The 21,652-nt window shown below is 46.6% G+C and overlaps 1 protein-coding gene across 3 annotated transcripts in view; it reads left to right on the top strand.

The window, feature by feature from the left end:
• Positions 1 to 14,097: 14,097 nt before the first annotated feature.
• Positions 14,098 to 21,652, top strand: part of FGD3 (FYVE, RhoGEF and PH domain containing 3) — a 120,058-nt gene continuing 112,503 nt past the window's right edge. For 2 of the 3 annotated variants that reach the window (XM_054216125.1, XM_054216124.1), the window contains exon 1: positions 14,098 to 14,321. In XM_054216125.1, coding sequence (XP_054072100.1) covers positions 14,186 to 14,321 — 136 coding nt within the window. In that variant the 5' untranslated portion in view covers positions 14,098 to 14,185. The remainder of the gene's footprint in view (positions 14,322 to 21,652) is intronic. The other variant, XM_054216127.1, reaches the window with a different exon arrangement.

The raw sequence follows: 21,652 nt of genomic DNA, 5'->3' as shown, positions 1-21,652 counted from the left end.
TTAATTTCTGGTGATGAGGCTGTTCCTAACTAGGACAGTTTGTATACTTATTGCAAATCATATTGAGTAAACATTCAGGTAGCTTCTACTAATCCCAAACGTTATTATCTTATTTTCCTGGATGGCTTCCACCCTGGAATTCAAATTAATGCAGCTCAAGGCTTTATCAAGGGATAAAGAGTAAAGTATTTGATCCAGCGGCAGAACATTAGCTCCCTGTTATCGCCAGATGAACAATGAGCCTTTATTAAGCCAATTATTAAGTCTTCGAGACGGAGCATTAAGATCTCCCTTTAGAACAGCGAGGTCGCTGTCGGGTTAACGCCCCAGTGCTAATGAGGGCTCGGCAAGGAGGGGTGTAGAGCGGGATCTTACCTGCATCTAAAGAAGAGCTTCAACTTGTGCCTTATTACGATGGGGAAAGCACTAATTCTTTTTAGCTGGTAGTCAGGTGGTTATTTAGTAACAGGTCTCAAAAATAAGGCTAGATTTTGTAAAAGCGAGTTCCTTGTCGTTTTCCATTTCTCCATAGGGACAGGATTCCCGGCTATCAGCTACCCCCAGTATGCACGCGCTTTTCACACTTAGGGTGTTAAGTTGGTTCGGGTTTGGGGTTTTTTTGTTTGGTTTTTTTTTTTTGGTTAGTGCAAATACTCGAGTCAAAGAGCAGAAAGCTCAAGGAGAACAGCCAAAGCGCAGGAACCTGCTGTCAGCGCGTCACCAGCAAGGTTTCCTCTGCGGGTACTGCCGGTGAGGTTAGCAGAGCTGTGCACCACCGCAGCCTCCCCTGCCGGAGGTTTGCTGTGCCTCAGACCTGTTGGCAAAAAGTTGGTGTTTGCTCTTTCCTGACTCCAGCTGCTTCAACCTGAATAACAAGCCAGGGAACCGAGAGGGCTCAGCATAGCGTGCGTATCGGTGTCAGCGGCTCTGAAGGTGCTGCCGTGTTGCAGGATGAAGCAGCTGCCCAGGTGAGCTGAAGTAGCGCATCTGATGGTGCTCCGAGAGCTGGGCCAAAAGAAAACTGTGCCACCACTGTAAAGTGTCAGACCAAGCTCCCTGTCTTCCTTCTCTTCTCCATGACAAGGGAGTCTTGGGCCTTCAGATCTCGCCACGAACAAGAGCGCTGCTTTTCTCTGGCAGGTTCTTGTCCTGCTGTTGGGTCTGTGGAAACTGCTGAGCAGCCATTAGAACCATAGAATCATAGGGTTGGAAGGGCCCTCTGGAGATGATCCCATCCAACCCCCTGCCAGAGCAGGGTCACCCAGAGCAGGTGGCACAGGAACGCGTCCAGGCGGGGTTGGGATGTCTCCAGAGACGGAGACTCCCCCACCTCTCTGGGCAGCCTGTGCCAGGGCTCTGCCACCCTCACAGCAAAGAAGTTCCTCCTCAGGTTTAGGTGGAACTTCCCATGCTCAAGTTTGTGCCCGTTACCCCTTGTCCTGTCCCCGGGCACCACTGAGAAGAGCCTGGCCCCATCCTCCTGACACCCACCCTTTCAGTATTTATAAGCGTTGATAAGATCCCCCCTCAGCCGTCTTTTTTCCAGACTGAAGAGACCCAAATCCCTCAGCCTTTCTTCATCAGAGAGGTGTTCCAGTCCCCATAGCATCGTGGTAGCCATTAGGTATCAATTTTGGTCTTTGCTGACATTACATTAGGAACCAGCAGACACAAGAATGAATCCAATTTTCAGGCACAGTGTAATTTGTTTTTCAGTTGCGGAAACAAAGCCATCTGAACTCTGCAGGACCTGCTGGGGGTTCTGCCGGGCGGTTCACTGGGGCTGGCACCTTCTGTTACGCTGCCGGCAATTCATCAGAGAGAGTGGCACCTTCTAGATGTCTCTGAATTGCACCTTTCTACGGGCTGCCAATGAAACTACATGCCTGACTTTGCATCACTGATAGTGGTTTTTAGGGTTTGTGGTTTTCTTAAGTTACCACTTTTAGGTACAGCACTAGAATGGTAGGGGAAGAGAAAATGTTGCATCTTCGACTTCTACCTTTTTTCCTTTATGCTATATGGATGAAAGCCTGGGCATATTTTTTTTCCTTTACATAACACAGGAATATATATATATATATATATATATCTTTTCTGATTGAATGTTTACCTTCTTCAAAAAAAAAGTTTGCTAAAAGTTTGTTCAGCCTTTAATTGGAACAATGAGGACGTGGAATAGCTGAGAACACTTCTTCCACGAGCTCAGTTATGCAGAGGCTTAAAGCGTATTTCATCAACTCAGTCAAATACGCAGTTAAGCTCTCGGTGATGTTCACAACCCCCCTAGTTATCAACTGTCCACAGCAGAACTGGAATCACAGCCCAGAGAAGGGCTTGTGGTTCTGTCTTTCTACTCTAGTTGCAGAAGCTGGTTGGGCAGTGGAAAATACATGCCTTTTTTGTCCCCCCTTTGTTTCTTATAACCATTAGAGTCATTATTATCGTGAGGTTTCACGATTCCTCTTCTGACTTGAGTTCGGACTCTTCATTCTTCTTGGGAATGACTTTTTATTCTCACCTGGAAGGCTCTTCCCAGAGGTGTGGTTAGACTCACTTTTCCTGCTTCATCATATCTACGGAGCTCAGGAGTCTTCTGAGAAACCTGACAGAACATCTCCTAGCAAAAGGGCAACACATATATCTCCTTCCATTTCTCTATCATTAGTAGGAGGCGAAATTGTCCTTGCTGCTTCTCCCATCCCTCTGAAGGCCAGCTTTCACCAGTGTCCCATTTCAGAAGGGATGTTACTCCCACAGAGGCAGAAAAAAGCTAGCAAAAGCAGCCACTGGTCCAATCCCAAATATCTATTCCTACAAAAACTGATGCGTTTCAGTGGGGGTGAGGAGAAGGGGAATCACAGAATGGTTCGGGATGGAAGGGACCTTAAAGATCACCCAGTGGCACCCCCTGCCCTGGGCAGGGACACCTCCCACCAGCCCAGGTTGCTCCAAGCCCCGTCCAACCTGGCCTTGAACCCCTCCAGGGATGGGGCAGCCACAGCTTCTCTGGGCAACCTGGGCCGGGGGCTCACTGCCCTCACAGCAGAGAATTTCTTCCTGATATCTCGTCTAAATCTCCCCTCTTCCAGTTAAACCATTACCCCTCGTCCATCCCCATCTTTCCTGTAGCACTTTTAGGTACTGGAAAGGGCTCTAAGGTCTCCCCTGAGCCTCCTGCCCTGGAACTGGCAGGAGGAGAAACAAGAAAGTGTGGGGAAACTGTGTATGCATGAAGCTGATTTTTTAAAAAAACAGTGAAAAATGAGAGGTAGGTATGCAAGAACATAAAAGAGGCAGCAAGGAAAAAATGGCAGCAATGAGGCAGGATGGACTACGGAGCAACTCGAAGCAGCTGGATCTGCTGCGGGCAGGGATTGTTTGGCATAAAGCCTAGGAACAACTCAATTCCAAAAAAGCAGCTGGCAATTTAGTGTAGTCTGGTAGTACAGACTGCGCAGTGTGCATTTCCCCGTCTTAAAGGGATCGGCTAGCACATTTATTGGCCATCAGGGGCTAGGAAGAGGCATATGAGACTACAGGAAGAAGGCACAGTGCAAGAAAAGGAGGAGAATGTGTGGGAGAGGACGATGTTCCCTGGCATATTTCAGTGGTTTTGTGTGTGGTTTCAGACCCTCTCATGCAAGTCTCCTGGGCTGCAGCAATCCTCTTTGTTTAAGCTTCACTTCATAGAATGATTTCCTATCAAAGTATACCAAGATATTTCTTCTAATTAATATCTGAGTCAGTCTCAGTACGGCTGTACATAATGTCAATACCGAGCGTAAGCAGATACATTTGACTAACCTCAGGGCAGGTTACTTTTAAACATGGTTTTAACTAAATTCTTTTCTACGTTGTTTTAAGAGAACTAAGTTTGCTGCCCAGGCTACCTATGGAAAGCCAGTAGCCGAGACAGCGGCTGTGTCCGTACCAGCTTCCAAAGGTGAAATAGCCGAAACACTGTGATACCTTGTCCTAGTGATGGACACGCTCCTGGGGGGCGCTGCGGGCTCTGAACCTTCGGTACCCTCTGGAAATGGTGCGGAAAAGTCATGGATAGAGAGAAAGAGAAGGCCAGTTAGGCAGAGGCAAGAAAGCCGGGCAGCGTAGGACAGGTCCACGGAGAGGGAGCCGCAAGGTTGTGTGGGTAAGGTGGCAGTGGGTCCCCGAGTGTTTTAGAACTTAATATTCACTGTGTGATAACCACGTAGTGCCCAGTTCTACCTTACTCATTTAGCGCCTGCATCTCTGCGACGGCCTCACTGGAAGTCCCTCCTTTAGCCCGCGGTCGTTGAGCATAGCTGACACGTGTAAGTGCAGATGCTGTTGTAAGTCTGCTGGGGTGGTCCATTTCCAAAAAAAGCTTCCAGGTTTTGCGTGATGACAGACTACGAAGGCTCCCGACACAAATACACATATTCTGATGTGCAGTTGTTTCTACCGCACAGTCTAAAACTGGTTTTAAGCGTGGAGAAATCTTTTCCAAGACTGAAGGGGAGGCAAGAGTGCAAGTCCGTGCGAGGCAGTACACCTGCCCGTTGAAGACTTGACAGGAATTCTTGTCCTTTGACCTTTGCTGGCTGTGGTTTTCATTCTTAGTGCCCAGCAAATCAAGGCATACATTGGGACAGATTAGTTAAAATTTGTACTAGCAGATCAGTTTATGCAGCACGGCTGGAGGATCTGGCCAATAGGAAGGTGCCTCTTAAATCATATTCTTTACAAGTCTGGCCACCACTGACGATCTGAACTGTTTTTTCTTCCATGCGGCGTTTGCACGGAAAGCTCCACATTTCCAGTTCCGCCCCCTCACGCTGACTACAGACCTGCTACATGCCTGGCCCAGCTCTCTTTGTAACCTCATCTCTGTGAAAATAAGATTGACTGTGGTCTGAGAGAAGGGAGGAGAATCCCCAGTGGGAGGTAAATCTTGTTCACATCTTTCCAAAAACTCTTTTCCAGATATCGGGATACAAGGGGGAAAAAACAAACAAACAAACAAACAAAAAAACTACAGAAGCCCAAATGCCAGTGCTTCAGTTTAGTGCCAGGGGCTGGTTTCGAGGTCTTGCCTCTATAACGTTATTCTAAAAGGCACGAGCCATGAATAAGTTCACGGAAGCTCGCTGGGAGAAGGCGGGATGCCCTGTTCGTGCTTTCCTTCTCTCTGGCTTCCCGCAGCGTTGCAGGGAGTTGTTTCACCTTTGTTAGCTTTTTCGTTCCAGGTGACGGTACGTTCCCGCGGAGAGCGCTGTCAAAGCTTTGTGTGGCGTTTGCAGATCCGCTCGTTGCGCTTGACCACCCGATGCCACTCGCCGCTCGCAGGCCCTGGGCTGCCGAAGGTTGGAGCGGTTCTGCCGAGCGAACAGGAGATGGCAGCTCGACACCGGTGGTGCGGGCGGCGCACGGCGTCCTCGGCTGCCAGCAGAGAAAGTGGGAGCCGGGAGCAAAGCAAAAATTGTCACGGTTCTTCCACGCTAAAGGATTTGCCTTCTGCCTCAAGAGTTCTCCTCCCTCCCCTCCCTCCCCTTACGCCGCTTGGCTCTGCCAGTTGTTCCCCGTGGCTTCTCACAGCTCATCTTGAATGTATTTCTTGCTCTTCTGACACGTTGCTAGCTCGGCAGGTTTGGAACATAAAGCTTTATGAATGGTTACCATTGCTGCAACTGATTAGCCGAAGAATCACGTGACAGACAATAAATGGAACCACAAGTGTGAAGAAATTTTTCTACTTTTTTTTTTTTTTTTTTTTTTATCCCTCTGGTAACTCAGCTTGGTTCTTGAGTCTTTGCCATTTGTCAGCATGCCACGTACATTTAGACCTGTGCTGGACCTGCCGTGACCAGGAACCTGCCCTGCCTGCTAATTTTAATGCCCGGTAGCAATGGGTTGTGGGCCAGCAAAAGCTGTTTCCAGCCGCACGTTAGGTCAACAGGCTTGGCGGAGCGGGGGGTCAACCAGCAAGAGCTCAGCCTGCATCTGCCACTTTGCCCGTCCTTAACCCAGAGTCCGAGAGCGCTGTTTCAAACCAACGTGGCCAAGATTTCGTCACGGGCGAGTACAGCAGACTGCGGGCGGTTCTGCGGGAGGCGCCGGCAAATCGGTGAGCACTTCCACGTATTTTCTGCTCACCACGTACCGGTTTGTGCAGGGGCTTTGTGAAAGGTAAGAAGCCAGGCAAGCACTGCAGAGAGGTCGAGTCCCATAGTGCAGAGAGGTCGAGTCCCATAGTACAGAGAGGAACAAAGCGAAAATTATTGAAATAAATCATAAATCTCATTACCTAATGGATAGCATGGCCACATATGCCTGGCAGATAGAAGAAAATTAAATATGGAATTTTATAGAAGCTGTTGTGCTTTGGCGCTCTTCCCTGTCGTGCCATCACTGTTTGGGGTCGCACGCTATTTTTAGGAGTCAGAGAACCAGGAATCTGCTCTTGCTTTGCAACTGATCAGGAAAAGATTTAGGGCTGATGGGAGAAGTACGTTGGGCTTCCTGCCACCCCCAAGCTACTTTCCATTAAGGAGCAATGGTGAATTCCTGCATCTCTGGTCTCCTCATCAGTCGTTTCTTGCTGTTTCTGTTCTAGCTTGCTTCCACATGCATTTTGGGAAAGGTGGACCTGTCAGCTCAGGGCTCTGCAGTGCACGGAATCATCCGGAGATAGGATAGCTTTGCCTGTGTAATGTTACGTGCTTTGGTTTTGGTTGTGCGTCCTACTCATTATGCCTTCAGTGGCAATTTCCCTACTTACACATCTTCTTTTCCCCCTTCTTTCAATGGCTGCAGGAAAATCCGGTGTCTGGTCACAACATGATCAACTAGTCTGAAAAGTTATGAAGAAAGATGTGTCTAGCTGATTGATTGCTTTGTCCTGCACGGACCTGAATTCATGCTGCACCTTTTTTGGTTGCCATCACTCTTCGCATAAGAGAAATAACATGATAGATGCTTTTACCGTTCTGGTAAAAAACAACCCCCGGAGGCAAACAGCCCATCTCTGTGATAAGACTGAAGGAAAACCCAGACTTTAGCGGGCAGTATTAAGGTATCAAGGCAAGAAAAAAAGGATGGAACTTTGCTACTGAATCATGGTAAGATGTGGATGTCCATGGAGATGTTGGCAAAAATTAGCCCAAGAATGTTGCAAGGGAATTTGATACACAGAAAGGACCTACATTTAATGGCTTGCACTAACGCTGCCACCTTTTCCTTTTTTAATGGTTCAGTCTTCACAGAGGTGGAGTCTTCCTCTCATTTGCAGAAAGGATTAACACACAGACGTGTTTTGTTCCTTTCTGGACACTGGTGGAGAAAAGTCTGAGGTAGGGGAAGAAAAACAACGTGGAGCAAATTGAGGTCTAGATGACTGGCTTCGAAGTAATGAAACGAAAAGCCTAGTTTCATTGGTTTACGAAGTTTTGCTGCCTAGTGCTAATGCAGGAACTACGGTAATTAATTCCAGTGGCACACCTGCTAAAATTGGTGTCATTTCTTAACAGGAGATGGACCTACTACATCAAAAGTAGTAAATAATTCTATTATTTAATCAACAACTAAAGGCTAATGGCACTCCAGGAAAGACTTGGTTTCTCAGATTTAAAGAAACTCCACCAGAAACTCCAGTCTTGGGTCTGTAGTTCCTCTTCAATTGTATTTTTTCCTTCGTGAGTAAAGCATGTGGGAGACTGGTTGGTGTGTTTAAGCCTCACAAATGGATTCCTGGTAAAGATGATGCCCCTTAAAGCCTGTCTTTTCTCATTGCAGTGACATCTAAGAAAATATAGGCATGAAGAAAAACAGATAGTCTAGCATCTCTTATCTCTTAAGTATATCCAAAATGTATGCACAAGGTAAAAATTACACCTGCTACATAATTCAGCAGATAAAGATCTAGGAATAAAGTCCTTTGGCTAAAAAGCCACTCGTAGATTCTGACTTTGATGGAAGTCGAGGCTTTATACAAGTATATCAATTAGATTGGATTTTAAGAACTCTTTCTGAAGAGGTCACGTAAGATGTTTATGCTGATTCAGCCTACCTGATAAATTCTGTGAGAAGGCCAGTTGGCCATCCAACTCCTTGAAGACAGGAGCTGCAAACTGACTGTGCTTTAATAAGTCACGTTTACTCACCTGCTCTCCTGGGGACAGCGCACAGGATCTTCCACGCCACAGAAAACAGGCACATCATTGCAGGGCAGGAGCTACACGTAGACCTTTCTCTCCTCCCCTGCTTTCTGACTTAGCTAAGCTACGGGGCTGGCCAGAACGGTAATTATCACGATATTAGGATGTGGTTGTAAGGGGAGCTTTGAGGGCTGCAAGAGTAGGTTTGGGGTAATTTCTTGATGTTCCGGCATTCATCAGGATCCTGATAACACATAGACCAGGTCTAGGAGAAGAGCAATTCACGACGGCTGGTTTGAACCTTTTATACATAATCATTCAAAACTGTTATTGTATGAGGACCTTTTAATAATTTCATGAAGGGTCAAAGATAAGCTATTTTTAGAGGATACCTGTTTGTATTCTGGAGGATGTAGTAATAGATTACGTAAACATTGTAGTAACCATTTTGGTTATTTTTTTTTCAGAGTAAAGAAGTTCTAAATATTTTGGCTTCGACTGATTTGCCGCATCACCCATAAGTCACGGAATAATTACATAATTGATGTGATGTATTTGGAGTAATATAAAAAAAAGAGATGAGAATGCCTTTCTCAAAATTCAAAATAAGTCATTGTTTGTTTCTGCACCGATTAACAGTGACCAGGATGACAAAAATCAAGTGCCTTAACTCTCTCTTCCTGTTTAAAGGCTAAACCTTATCGTCTGCCAGACCATTGGGGCACGTCTTAAAAGTCAGCATTTCTAGCCTCTTTCAGGCCGAAGCTGGAGTAAATTTCTAACCTAAAGGTGCCCAGAAAAACAGTATTTCCCTCTCTCGTTTGACAGAGATTCCAATTATAGTACCTCTCTAATCAAAGCAACAAGCCGACAGAATCTCAGTTTGGCTGATTTCAGGTTACTGAAAGCTTTGGGGTAAAGTCTACAATGCCCTTTAGATTATTTAAATATGCAACTAATAATTTGTGAAAAGGCGTAACCTAAATCCTGCTCAACACTAAGAGCATTTAGGTACCTCTGTCCTTTTCCTTTTGCATAATGGAGCTTATGTTTCTGAAAGACATTGACTTTTGAAAAGTATCGCCTTCAACGCATCCGCGCCACGTCAGATGACTCAATTCACAAAGCAAATCTTGGTTTTGAGGGTAGTATGAAAGTCAGTATTGTTTGGAAATGTTTAATCGAATGGTGACAAGCTGTAACTCCTCAATTACTTCATAATGTGATACAAAATAAATTATGAACATGGGAGTTGAAAGCACCTTCTGGGTCACTGAGTTCATCCCCAATTCTGCAGATGAATGTACATGTCTGACAGGTCTACAGCTTTCAGTAACCTAAAAATATAAATGCAAACCCACAGTAAACAGAATCTAATATATGCACAGAGGTTTCTGTAACGCTACTGTGTTCTGTCCTAAGTTTAGCCTCGGCATTCTGGTTGCGGCTAGCAAACAGAGACGCACTCACTGAGAGATCAAGAGTCTGCTGGCTGCCACACATGTTGACTTTCAGCTAAAGAGGTCGGTAACACCTCCTCGTTCTCATCATCCTCTCCCGTGGGTGCAGACGGGCGCAGATTAAGTGTAGCTTTTCTGGTCAGGATATTAGGAGTGCCCTAACAATCTAGGGTACTGCCCCCTTTTTACGCCAGGGGCACAGAGGAAGGCATGTGGATCCACCACCCTCGTAGCTCATTGTTATTTGTCAAGGAAGGGCAGCAGGATTATTGTTTTCCCCAGCCCAGCATTTAGAAGATGAAGAATGGCTCCGTTGCCCTCCTTGGGGACTCTAAGAAGAAGATTTTTTGTTGTGAAGATCAGGGTCTGGAAAGAGGTGACACACTCTGTTCATCCGTCATCTGTGATAGGAACCAACTTCTGCTTTCAGGGAGTCCAGATAACAACTCTGATGTATATTATCTTAAGAGGATCTGAATCAATTCATATTAAAAAATGCTAAGCCGGTGTATAAAGAATACCAGTGAGATTAGAAAGTCCGAGATATGCAATGCCTCAGTGTTACGGAACGTTAGCATTGATTCAGAATACAAGCCCTAATTTAAGTTGAACTCCATTACGAAGCGGGGATAAAACACAGAGTATTCCACTCTGCGATAAAAATCTTATGCCAGATAGAAAAGCTGCTGACGGGACTTGTGCCCTGAATGGAGGACTGCTGTACTTTTTTCTGCAGTTCCTTATTTTTGTCTCTGTTTTTCTGTTGTTTTTTTTTTTTTCCCCTGGATTCCTGGCTGCTCTGGGAACTGGTGTTGGTGAATATGGCAACTTGCTTTTGCCTAAGGTATCATTAAAAAAACCCAAACCCTACGTCCGTAGGGTTTCAGCTTAAAAATATTTCCCCTTGCAAGCTACCTTTGATGAATCATTTTTTCTACTTTTTTTTTTTTTTTGCAAATTTAAAGTGAACCCCACAGAATCCGTCTCAGTGCTGCCGTAGATTTTATTTTTTTTATTGCAATTGCTAGTTTAATCTCATTGTGAATGCAAAATAAAGCAGTACTTCTTTCTCTGCAATTGGAAAGGCTCGGTTTCAAATTCATGAAAATGAGATTGCATAAATACTCAAAAGGCACGTTACCATAACCTTCAAATCGTCATCTTCAAAAGCAAAGTAGTCTCTCCAGAAAGGGAAAAGAAGCTCTGATCAAAATTCTGAGAGTTATAAATAAGGACTCTGTACACAAAGGAACTTTGTATATTCAGTAGCGTGTCATATGATGGCAAAAGCACATGAGGGTCACCCCAAGGATTACATCATCCGGAAGAACACAACATGCATCTCTTACATGAAAAGCACGTCAGACAAAACCCCTGTATTTGCCAAGTCTTAGCTTCTTGGTCTCCAATGTCTCATTAAATGTATAAGAGGTTATTTTTACCCTCTTTAGATTTATCTTTCCTGGACATGTGCTGGTAATCCTCATTTAACTGCAAAGCCTACCATGAGGGAGAATTAATTTGTGTTGAGGGAGCTCTTCATGTAAAGGAATTTTAATATGATATGACAGGCAACTTTTTTCTTTTGGGGAGGAGAAAGAATGAGTATTTGTGTGAACTTCACTAACTGCGTACACTGCGTTTATTGACCCTCTTCTCTTACCCTTGCATACAAGCGCAGTAGACATCAAGGGTTTGAAAACAATAAAAAATATCCCACGATAAAGACCATATTCAACGGTCGTTGCCCGATGCTTCAAAGCTTAAAAGAAAGAAGTACATTGCACTGGGTACGAAGCGCAATTTGCATTTGCAAATAAGGTTTAATAAACCCAAGACCTTAAGGTGCTCAGCAAGGTCCAGTTCAATGCAGGAGATGATCGCCAATCGCTCTCTATTCTCTTCAGCAGAACCTTTGACTTCTTTGAGGTTAAGGCTGAGAAGGGCAGAAGTGACGGAAATGTTAACAAGGCGACCTTATTCCTATTACGACTTCCTTCACTGAAGGGGAAGAGCTTGGGTGCCTGAGACAGGCAGGTTAGGAGGAAAGGACCTAACGGAGTTGGATGTGGCTCTACAGCCTGCAACGCAATAAAAGGCTGAGTCCTGTGCTTTGCCTCAGGAGTCGTAAACTGTGCCACAAAGCACAATCCCGGCTTTCGTTCCCTACGCTTTTAAAGGATTGGATGCCTCTCCATTCAGGGGGAAAAGAATTGCAATATTCAGAGGAAGTGTCCCTGCAAACACCTTCCTGTTCTAGAACCAGATCTGCACTGTTCTGCTTTTTTGCTGGTAGTGTCAGGCGACCTTCTCGGCAGCTTTCATTCCTTCAGCTCCCTAGCAGAGTTGGAAAAAAGAGCCCTTCTTTTCTTTGTTGCTTATCTACCGAAACTGCTCTCCGACTCCAAATTTACTTACCTTGGTTGAAGAAATGGCTTATTCTTAGATGTGAAGAAACTTATACTGGCCCTTTGTTACAGTCTTAGCTGGCCAAAAGTAATGGCTGCAATTTAATGTTTGCTTAAATTGTAAAGTCCTCCAGAATTACTCTTGAATATAACTGGGTCTGGTCAGAGATGCAAATTAAATTCTGCAAATGCCCGGACTGTATGAGTTGGGAGCATCTACAATTAAAAATGCTCTAATTCTCTAGGGAAACAAACAAACAAACCAACCAACCGCCAAATCAAACCAAAATGCTGGCTCGGGTGGGGAAAGAACTGGACAGGCAATAAAACGATCCTTTCAAAGAGCGCTGGTTATTTGGTGTTCTGGTGCTGTATCAGATATGCTTAGCTGCTTAAAACAAACAGTTATTTGTCCCAGCTTTATAGTTCAGAGCAGAGACCTTGCTTTCTTGAGAGCAAAAAAACCTGGATAATTTTCAACAATTTTCGAGTTTGTGTCTGCTGCTGGACACCCGTTGTACCTGATAGCCATGTAGCAATAGTTGGTAAGCTCAGATCTGCCTGGTGAAAGCGCGTTAGAGATGATCTGCCTCGTTGTCCCAAAGGACGGGGCTAATCTCCGGGAGCTATAACCGTGTCGTACCGCAATAAATGTGGGGTGTCCCATCTCCGAAATGGTTTACTTGTATGTTAAATTTGTATACGTATATTAATGCTTTGAGGTAGGATTTCAAAAGTAACATCAAGAAATCCAGGTTGGTTCATTACTGATAAACGTACTTTCTTACGCTGGTTTAACTAGACCCTATTCATAGAGTTACTGTAGAACGGCTACTCTTTTTATCCTGTAATAATTAGTCCAAGGAAATCCATTTTATGAATTTAATTACGAGAAATATTCTTCCATTCCACCACGCTATTGAAGTTACCCCAACGTGTGTTCCCATAACAGGGCCTACATCAAAGCCGGACGTTTCAGGGGAAAGGTACGGAGCAATGACTGATTACCGGGTAATAAAAGATAGACGAAAGCTCCATGTAGTTAACTTTTGAATTTACTGTTTTGCATTTTTCCCTGAAGGTAAATACCTTTGTGAAGACAGTTTTACACAGTTTTATTCTCTCAGAGATAGATTACTTGATACACGTTTTGAAGTCGAAGACGTTTGTTGTGCCCGGTGTGACCGGCTCCCCCCAACGAGGAGCTGCTCCCCGCTCCCAGAAAGCTCTCCTTTTGCCACCCACCCCACCCCAAGGGCAGGGTTTCCCCCCGGCTGCAGCACACCCTCTGCCGCAGGGGCGCTTCACGGGCGCCGTGTCACAGGTACGGTGAAGGAAGGAGCGCATCGCCCCCGGGCTCGGCTGCCGTGGCTCCGGCCGCGCCCTGTCCCAGGCGCCCCGGGGACACCCCTTCGCCCGACTTTTCCGCAAGCCCCGAAGGACCTCAGGGCTCGGGGTGGGTTTCTGGGAGGTGGGACGAGGTCGGTCGTCTGAGGGGACTAAACAACAGGGCTGGCAGCTGGATCGCCCTCCCACACTACCTGGCGGAGAGGACGCCGGTGCGGGCAGCCACCGTGGCCCCGGGGGCGCGGCTGGGCCTCGCTACATGCCCCACGGCCGCCCCCGGCAGCTGCAGCGGGAGCGTTTCGCTCCGAGGGCGACAGCTGGCGCGGGAGCCCGTCGCCCAGCGAAGCCGCCCTTTCTGTCGCTTTTGACGTGAATTTGGGCTTTGCCCTGCAGACGCCTCCCGCTTCTGGACCGGGGAGACGGGCAGAGCCGGCCCTGGGGGCTTGCGCCCCCCTCCCTCTGGCGGCGCGTCCCGTGAGGGGAGTGGGCGGCCCGGGGGACGCAAGCGCTGGCCGTTCCCCTCCCCTCAGCCGCTCGGCGGGACGGGGGCAGGGAACGGGGCGGGAGGGTCTTCCCCTCCCGCCGCAGCGGCCTGCAGCGGGGCCCCCGCCCCTACCGAAGTGCTAGGCCGGCCGGGCGCTCTCCTCCCCCGGGCCGGGAGCAGCATCTGGTCCACCGGCAGCCAGCGGGTCCGTCCCGCGGGCCGCCTGGGCCGGGCCGGGCCGGGCCGTGCCGAGCCGGGGCGGGCGGCGCGGGGCCGAGCGGCGGCGGGAGCCCCTCCCGCCTCCGCCGCCTTTGGGGGCGCCTCGTCCCGCTGGCGGCGCCTCACGGCGCGATGCAGCTGCAGGGGGAGGGAGAGGAAACCCACCCCCATCGCTCAGCGGCCGCCTTTGTAACCGCTCAGCCCGGCCCAGCTCGCAGCAGCTCGGGGAGCGCCGGAGCGCGGCGGCGGGAGCAGATGGAGCCGGAGGGTAAGGCTGCGCCCCCCGCGCCGCGCCGGAGGCTGGGCCGGGCCCCGCTGCCCGCCCGGGGAGCTGCCCCGGCGGCGGCGGCACCGCAGCCGCCCCCCCCCCCCCACGCCCCTGGGGAGAGACTTCTGTGCGAGCTCCGCGCTCGCCCGCCAAGTTTCCTCCTCAGCGGAGGCCGGGGCGGCCAGGGGCCGCGGGGAGCCCGGGCTGGGCGGGGGGCGCGGGGTCTCTCCGGCGGGAGCGGGGGGAGGCCGGTCCCGGTCCGGCCCCGCTCCAGCTGTGAGAGGGGCCGGAGGGGCAGCGCGGTGCCGGCGGCAGGGCCCTCCTCTGCCCGCCCCTCCGCGGGCAGCCCCGGGCGGCGGCGCCCGGGGGTCAGGCGGGGGTGGGAGCCCGGCCCGGAGCGGAGCAGCCTGAGCAGATCCGGGGTGACGGCTTAACTTCTTTTTTTAATTTTTATTTCTTTTTCCTCCCCCCCTCCCCCCGTGAGCGGGCTGGCGCGTTTCTAAGGCAAACCCATTGTCAGCGGTGTCCCAGCCAGCCCGCTCTAGGCCCGAGCTCCGCCGCCGGGGTGGCGCTGCCCGGGGCTGCCGCCGGCGCGGGGGGCAGCGCCGGGTGCCCGGGCAGGCGCGGGGGGTGTCTGCGGGCACCGCGGGGAGCCCCGGCCCGGCCGCCCGGCTGACAATGCTCAGAGGCTGCGCCTTTGAGTAAATACAGTACTAAGCTGTGTAAATATATTTTTAGTTCTCCTAAAACCACATAAAACCAGTTCTGTTAAACACTTATTTTGGTAAGACTATTATTAACTGCATAGATCAAATTTATTTCCTGCAAATCCATATTTAGGCACTTATGAAATGCCAAGTTTTTCTCCACTCTCTCCTTTTTAAATACCTTTTGGAGCTGTTAGTACTTATAATGTAAACCGTTTCTAGTTGCAAATTGGAAACCTCTGAGCCATAATGGTCTGTTGCATTTAGCTGGCTGTTTCTTGCAAGCCATACATTCTCATGCAAAAAAAGAAAGGGCGGGGGGAAAAGCCCTAAAAAACCTTATGAGATTCATGTTTAGAAAATTGGCTGCATACATCGTAGCTGTTTGTTAAACCTCAGTACCTAAGTCACATTTTCCATTCTGAGTATTAAGAGTAGTTAAACTATGTTAAAGGGATATACGCTACCTTAGTTCCCTTGCAAGCTTTAGGGAATTTTAACACAAAGGAAAATGGCTCTACAATTTAAAAGAACCTGGGACTAACCACTTCTTGCAGTGCCTGATACGCAGCAGCACCAAAGAGACTATTGGCAATTGTTAATGACCAGAATTGGTTTTGTTGTGCAAGCAGAGAAGTAGGCAGAATGTAAAGTTATGTATGGTGATAAATACATTGATAAAAGTATTCTTGCATTCTTTATAAGAAGTTTATTTTTAACAGGTATCTAGTTTTCACAATGCTATTAGGATGTTTTAGTTACACAGTTCATACTCAAACTAGTGGAGCTGTGTTTATAAAATCATACCCTGAAATAAGCAAGCTGGTGTTGTTCCTGATTTAGCTCATTTATGACCCGGTTCTTTTTATTGTACGTCTCCTTGCTGTAATAAAGCTAGAGAAAAATTATAAAAATGAAATTGAGTTTAAAGGAATTTCTGCTTTTTTTTAAAAATGGAAGTCCTCTGCCCTACTTCTTGGGTAGGTAAAGGCTGGATCAACCCAAGGAAGATGATGGTGAGTTGCAGACCTGCTGAGGTTCCCCATCTGCCCTGGATCCAGGGATATGCAGGCAGTCTGACTTCTGGCACCTCCTGAACTACTTGGGTACCAATCTTTGGTATGTTACGATTGGAGACAGGGCCTCCCGCATGGAATCAGGCCTGCAGGAGCTGGAATACCTGTGTCAGCAGCCTCACTCTCCATTAGCTATAGAAGGAGCTGGGGCTCTCACAGTAGACACTTGTAGATAGGTGCTATACGTATCCCACTGTACGTGTGAATATGTAGTGTTGTTGACTGTGGTTGTCTCTAGTGAGTTATTTCTCTTTACCAAGTTACAGCACCTGAAGTGTGGTGATCTAATGGAAGTCCGTAGAGGCTAAGCTTGCTCGCTCTTATGACTTGGATCAAATGTGCCGTGCATGTGTAGTCCTCGCTCAAATTATTCTTGAGTAGAGCTGACATTGCCATTGTCCAGTCCCCTTTAGTGCAGCTCCTTGCTGAAAGTGAAGCCAGGACTCTTTCTTCACAGAGGAGGCTTGCCTCTTTCCAAATGTACAGATGAAGCCCTGTCAGGTGCCTTCCACAGAGACGGGGAAGAAGTACGGAGTGTTGGTACTAGGTTGCCCTTTCCTTAAGGAAATCCAGTGTCGTCTAGGAATGCCATGGGAAATATCGACCCACACAGTTCTTGTGGTTGTCCCCCAAACTCCAGACGTCGACTGAGGTGATTATGTGTGAGGAGGTTGGGACTTCAAAGCTTCTTTGGTCTTGAACTGTCTCAGAGATGCAAGAGAGGATGTTATGTTCAAACCAATAAAAATGGTGGAATCAAAATAGAGTGGTGATGGTCCTCATGGCTTCTTGTGTGGGATGAGCTTCCAATAGCATGACCCAGAATGAGGAAGACCATCTTAGGTCAGTAGCAGTGGAAGCAGGTTGTCAAAATCCCGGGACACTGTGAGGGAAGGACTTGGGAAGTCAGAATCCAAGGTGATGTTTTTTCACTTGTGCGTTGTTTGCATTGCAGTGTTTTCAAGACAGGCTTTGTGGCTGGGTTTTCCAAAGCATCCCAAGGATTTTATACTGTGAGCTCCCTGATCAGGTTGCTATGTGTTTGGTTTTGGGGAAGCCCTCTTCTCAAACAAGCTGTGTGAGATGAGGTGATTTGGGGACTACCGTCCTCTGAAATGCTGTCTAAAATCCATGTGTTTCCTACTGGTTTTCAATGAAAAATGAACAACTAACTTCTGTAGGAGGTCTTTGGGAACAGTTTTGTCTTCTGTGTGTGTCCGTAAAGTGTCCAGCTGAACGGACACTGGATGTTCCTGACTGAAGCTTGTCTACCTGCCCAGCTCAGTAACAATGAATGTATGTTTTTTTCAAATTGTTGGTACCTTCTTTTATTTTAGGGATCTTGTTAAAATTATTTGACGTCAGTAATATTGGTGCAAATGGTCCTGTTTGGTTTGTGAGTGTGACCGAGTGGCCTATAAGAGAATTGAAAGGGCAGAGAGTATAAATGCAACAGTGTTGTAATTAATGCTTTGTTTCCTCTCTGACTGTGCACCAGTTTCTACTAAAGCTATAACCTTATAAAATGCTCTTGAGTAAGATTCACGTTCTTCTTCGAGCTTTTTTATAAACACTTAAAATATTTTTAATTTACTATATACTGAAAACTCTAAGAATTCGAAACTATTTGAAAGACGTGTCTGGTAAAACCTAAGTAATAAATATCTCTAGCTCCCAGGACTGGATACAGATACCGTGTTAGAGATTTGAGCTATTGATTGTGTAGATGTTAACTTGTCTGAATGGTGTAAATAGTGTGGCAGATTAAAAGTAGTAATAACTACCGCGGTGTTCATTGTTGTTGGCGTTATCAAATTTTAATGTGAAAGTGAATGTTTCACTTGAGAGACCTTGGTTTACGATTCTTGTATAATGATGAATATTGACACTGTTTGCAAAATATGTCTCTCGTTCCAAATTCTCTGAACTAGTTGAAAGTTCATTTTAAGTAAAAAAAATAACTTCATATATTTTTCAGATGTGGAAACAGAGAATTTGAGATAGCCTGAGACAAGGTGGACTGAGGTACAAGTGAGTGAGAGAGAGAAATTACGAAGTATTGCTGAACTCCTCAGCCAGTTCTTTCCATGAAGTGGCAGCTGTCAAGCCGCACTGCTTACCCACCACCAGCTCTCAGGTCTCTCATTTTCTTGTCCTCTGCCAACCCCTTCAAACTTCCCGCTGAGCACCAAGCCCAGTTCCCCTGAACACAGGACCCTGGACCTCCACCGTGAAAATCCACCATGAAATTGGGAATAGATGTTTGCAGATCAGTGTTGCATTCTCTGGAGCGTACGGTAATTGGAGTCCGTCAGTCACGACATGAAATTCTGGCTGGTTTGGAGGTTATGAGTAGTGAAATTTGAGAAGGCCTTTGTTGGTGGAACAATAGTGGAGGTACACTGGAAAGTGCTTCCACTGAAACTTTTTGCCCCTCCCTCTATACCCCCCCCCCATTCCCCAGCCATCTCTTAAAAGTGAGGTTTAGTGTAACTGTATTTGCATTTTACACTTTGCAATGTCTTAAAAGGTTATGGGTCTTCGAATTCTATTTCACAGTTTGTGGCTTTTCACTTTATCTGTACTGGCTGTCATGAGGAGTTTCTGGTGCTGAAGTACTGCGTGTTTGCTTTACCTTGGTACTGGGCGAATGCTGTACCAGCCAGTGCAGAGAAGAAATGCAATGCATGGTGTCCTCTCCTGCAGTGCTAAATGGAAAAAACAGCCTGATGTTCATCTCCGTTCCCTCGTTGGTATGGCCATTGCTTTTTCTGGCAGTAGTCACCATATCACCTGGCTTCTCGGGGTTAAGTTGCTGAATTTAAATGGCATTTATTTAAAGCACGTTGCTTTTGTGGTCCCTGGCAGCTACCTTTCAAAATGCTGTTCTTGCTGCTTTTTCTTCTGGCGTCACTGACTTCTGTTGCTATTTTGGTCTTTCTGTGAAACGCAATTGTATTTCAGAGTTTATCGGTATTACCCGCTTCCTTGTTTTCTGGGTTGCATTTTTCTTATTATTTGGCCAGGCTTAAGACCCTGGTGTGGGACAGAAAGCCGGTGATTCAGTTGCTGTGGGAGGGCTGGGTGGGGAACCAGGTAGGAAGGTTGGGGAGAGGAGGTGGTTTACATCGCATAACCTTAGCTGTCTCGTGCAGGATTCCCTGCGGGGTCCTTGAGGGGCTCAGAGAGATGATATCATCAACTCGTCACCTCCAGAAGCTCCATTAACAGAGGGTTGAGGTTCCTACCTCGGAGCTGGGCTGTCTGAATAACCCTTCAGATATCGTCAGGATACTTTTCTCCCTCTTAGTAGGATTGGTGTTTTGGTTATGAACTCTAGAACCCCATGGCTCTTTGACAGTCAACTATCAGCATAAAAAAGTTGCAGCAGTGCTAAAATGGCATTTTTCTCCTGCATTAAGACACTTGGAACTGCCTAAATGATGTAATGTGCATTGGTGGTGAGACTGGGAAGGCCAGGCTTACTGTTGCATGACATCCCCAAGAGGCTGTTCAGATGGACCTTTGTGGGTCCCACTCTACTTGTGTTGGGCAGTAATGGCCTGGAGAAGGAGCTTTTTTATCTTGAAGAATTCTGTCAAGTGTTACCAACTTTTGTGTCTTTCTTAAATGCTGGTGACTTTCTGGGGAGCTCAGTTTTATTAAAAGCAAGAATAACCATTTCTAAGTTTTTTAGTTACGCAGGCTTTTATGTACGTTTAAATGTGTTGGAAGTACTGATTGCTGTTCTGAAGCAAGTTCTTGATGTTGGGTAAGAAGCTGTCATCAGGCAGTGAACAGAGTAATGTACAATTCATGGTCATCAAATTTGTTGTTAGTAGTAGGAAAAGGCATCTCGGGATGACAGAATCTTCAGTGCATTAACAGAGAGGGATGGAGCAGATGACTGGCAACTGCTGTGAGAGGCGAGGAACTGCTAAACATGGTAGGTCCTCAAGAATTTCAGTACGGCCATGAATAATTATATTCCTGAAATTATATTTTAAAGGGATGAAGCATCTCCTTTTGAAAGCTAGTTCTAGATCTTGAGTTTCTTCAGAGATTGATTTGATGCTGCTTCTTAGAAATTCTTTGGCTTAATATTCAAGGAGAGAATATTTTTATGCCGGACTGATGAATGAATCAATTTTGCATTATATTTGCCATTTTTCTCACTTCAAGCATTTTGAATATTCTGTTGCTGAAGTATACAGTCACTGCTTTAAGTGTAGCTACCTCTGCTGTTAAATTATGGTGCTCGTTGAGCTGGTTAATTAATGTGGAAGGCTAAAACAGTGACACTTTGGTTAGATGTCAGCCTCTTATTGGAAGGCCAACCACCATCCTTTGGAGGGAGCATTTGGGTACAGTGTATGCATGCAGCATACGCGTTTGTACACATCGTCCTGGCAATCTGGATGGAGATTTTTGGAGCCTACCAGCCTTCATAATTAAAGAATCTGATTTCTAAAAGTCCAAAGAGCCTTGTAGTCTCATTGGTTTTTTGGAAAGCAGGAAGGCATCTAAATATTGCTTGGATGTCAGAGGTTTCTCCTGTTTATTTTAGACTTCTGAAAAGCAGGCAGGTGTCTGACTATAATGAAGGAATTTAACACTGGGCTCTAGTTTTCTTAAACTCTTGGCCTCTTTTTATTCTTTCTTTTTGAGCTTGCAGGCTCTGAGCAAAAATTCTTTCTAGGTAACTTAACTCTGAGCAAATATTTACATTCATGAGATTCTTGCTACTTCAGCAATCGTTTTGGGCTTTGAGGTTGGAACAGGGGGAAAGTTACTGTACCAAACATTGGGGCTGGGGAAGGAGTGGGGAAAGGGAGGCTGAAGAAGCCTCCAGATACAGTTTTACCATGTTAGGAAGGAATCACCTGTTCAGTGTATTTTGGTTGTCACTCCACGATCATTGTCGTATTCCAGAATGAGATTTGCAGAGATGTCATATTTCCTGCCACTTGCCCTATGTATCTGATGGGTGCTTGTGATCTGAACTTCACCCATGCCTTCAAAATGCGGAATAAAAATGTTTGTGTAAAAACTGAAATGAATGCAGTAGCAGAAAAAAGACTGAGATGGAAAAGAAGGAAAAAGCAGCGAGTACAATGCAAAAAATATTGAAAGGGGCATAGGAAGAGATTTTGAAGAAAGAGCTCTAAAGTCAAAATTACTTAAGAAATCTGAAATTTGTAGAAGAGGAAACCTGTACAAAACATCGATTGAAAACAACCTGTGGACGCTGCAGAAATAAAGGAAAGGTTCTCCAGGGTACAGAACAACAGAGAGCTGAATAAATTAGGCAAAGGAGGGAGTGATCTCCCCCAAAACCAATGGATGAAAATACCACCAGGTCTCAGCCTCCTGTGTTTTATTTTTCTACATTTTACCGTTGTCATCCAACAGCATGCCCTGTGCTGGCAGCACCGCTGCTGGGAAAGAAAGAGGATGAGAGGGAACTCGGTTTTCACTCCCTTTGTGGGAGAAACAGGCAGGTTTCTCATGAGGGTTCTCAGCAGAGGCTGAAAGCTGATGTAGCTTC

This window comes from Rissa tridactyla, chromosome 10 (genome assembly GCF_028500815.1).
Source record: "Rissa tridactyla isolate bRisTri1 chromosome 10, bRisTri1.patW.cur.20221130, whole genome shotgun sequence".
NCBI lineage: Eukaryota > Metazoa > Chordata > Aves > Charadriiformes > Laridae > Rissa > Rissa tridactyla.
This window is presented reverse-complemented; position numbering and strand designations above follow the sequence as displayed.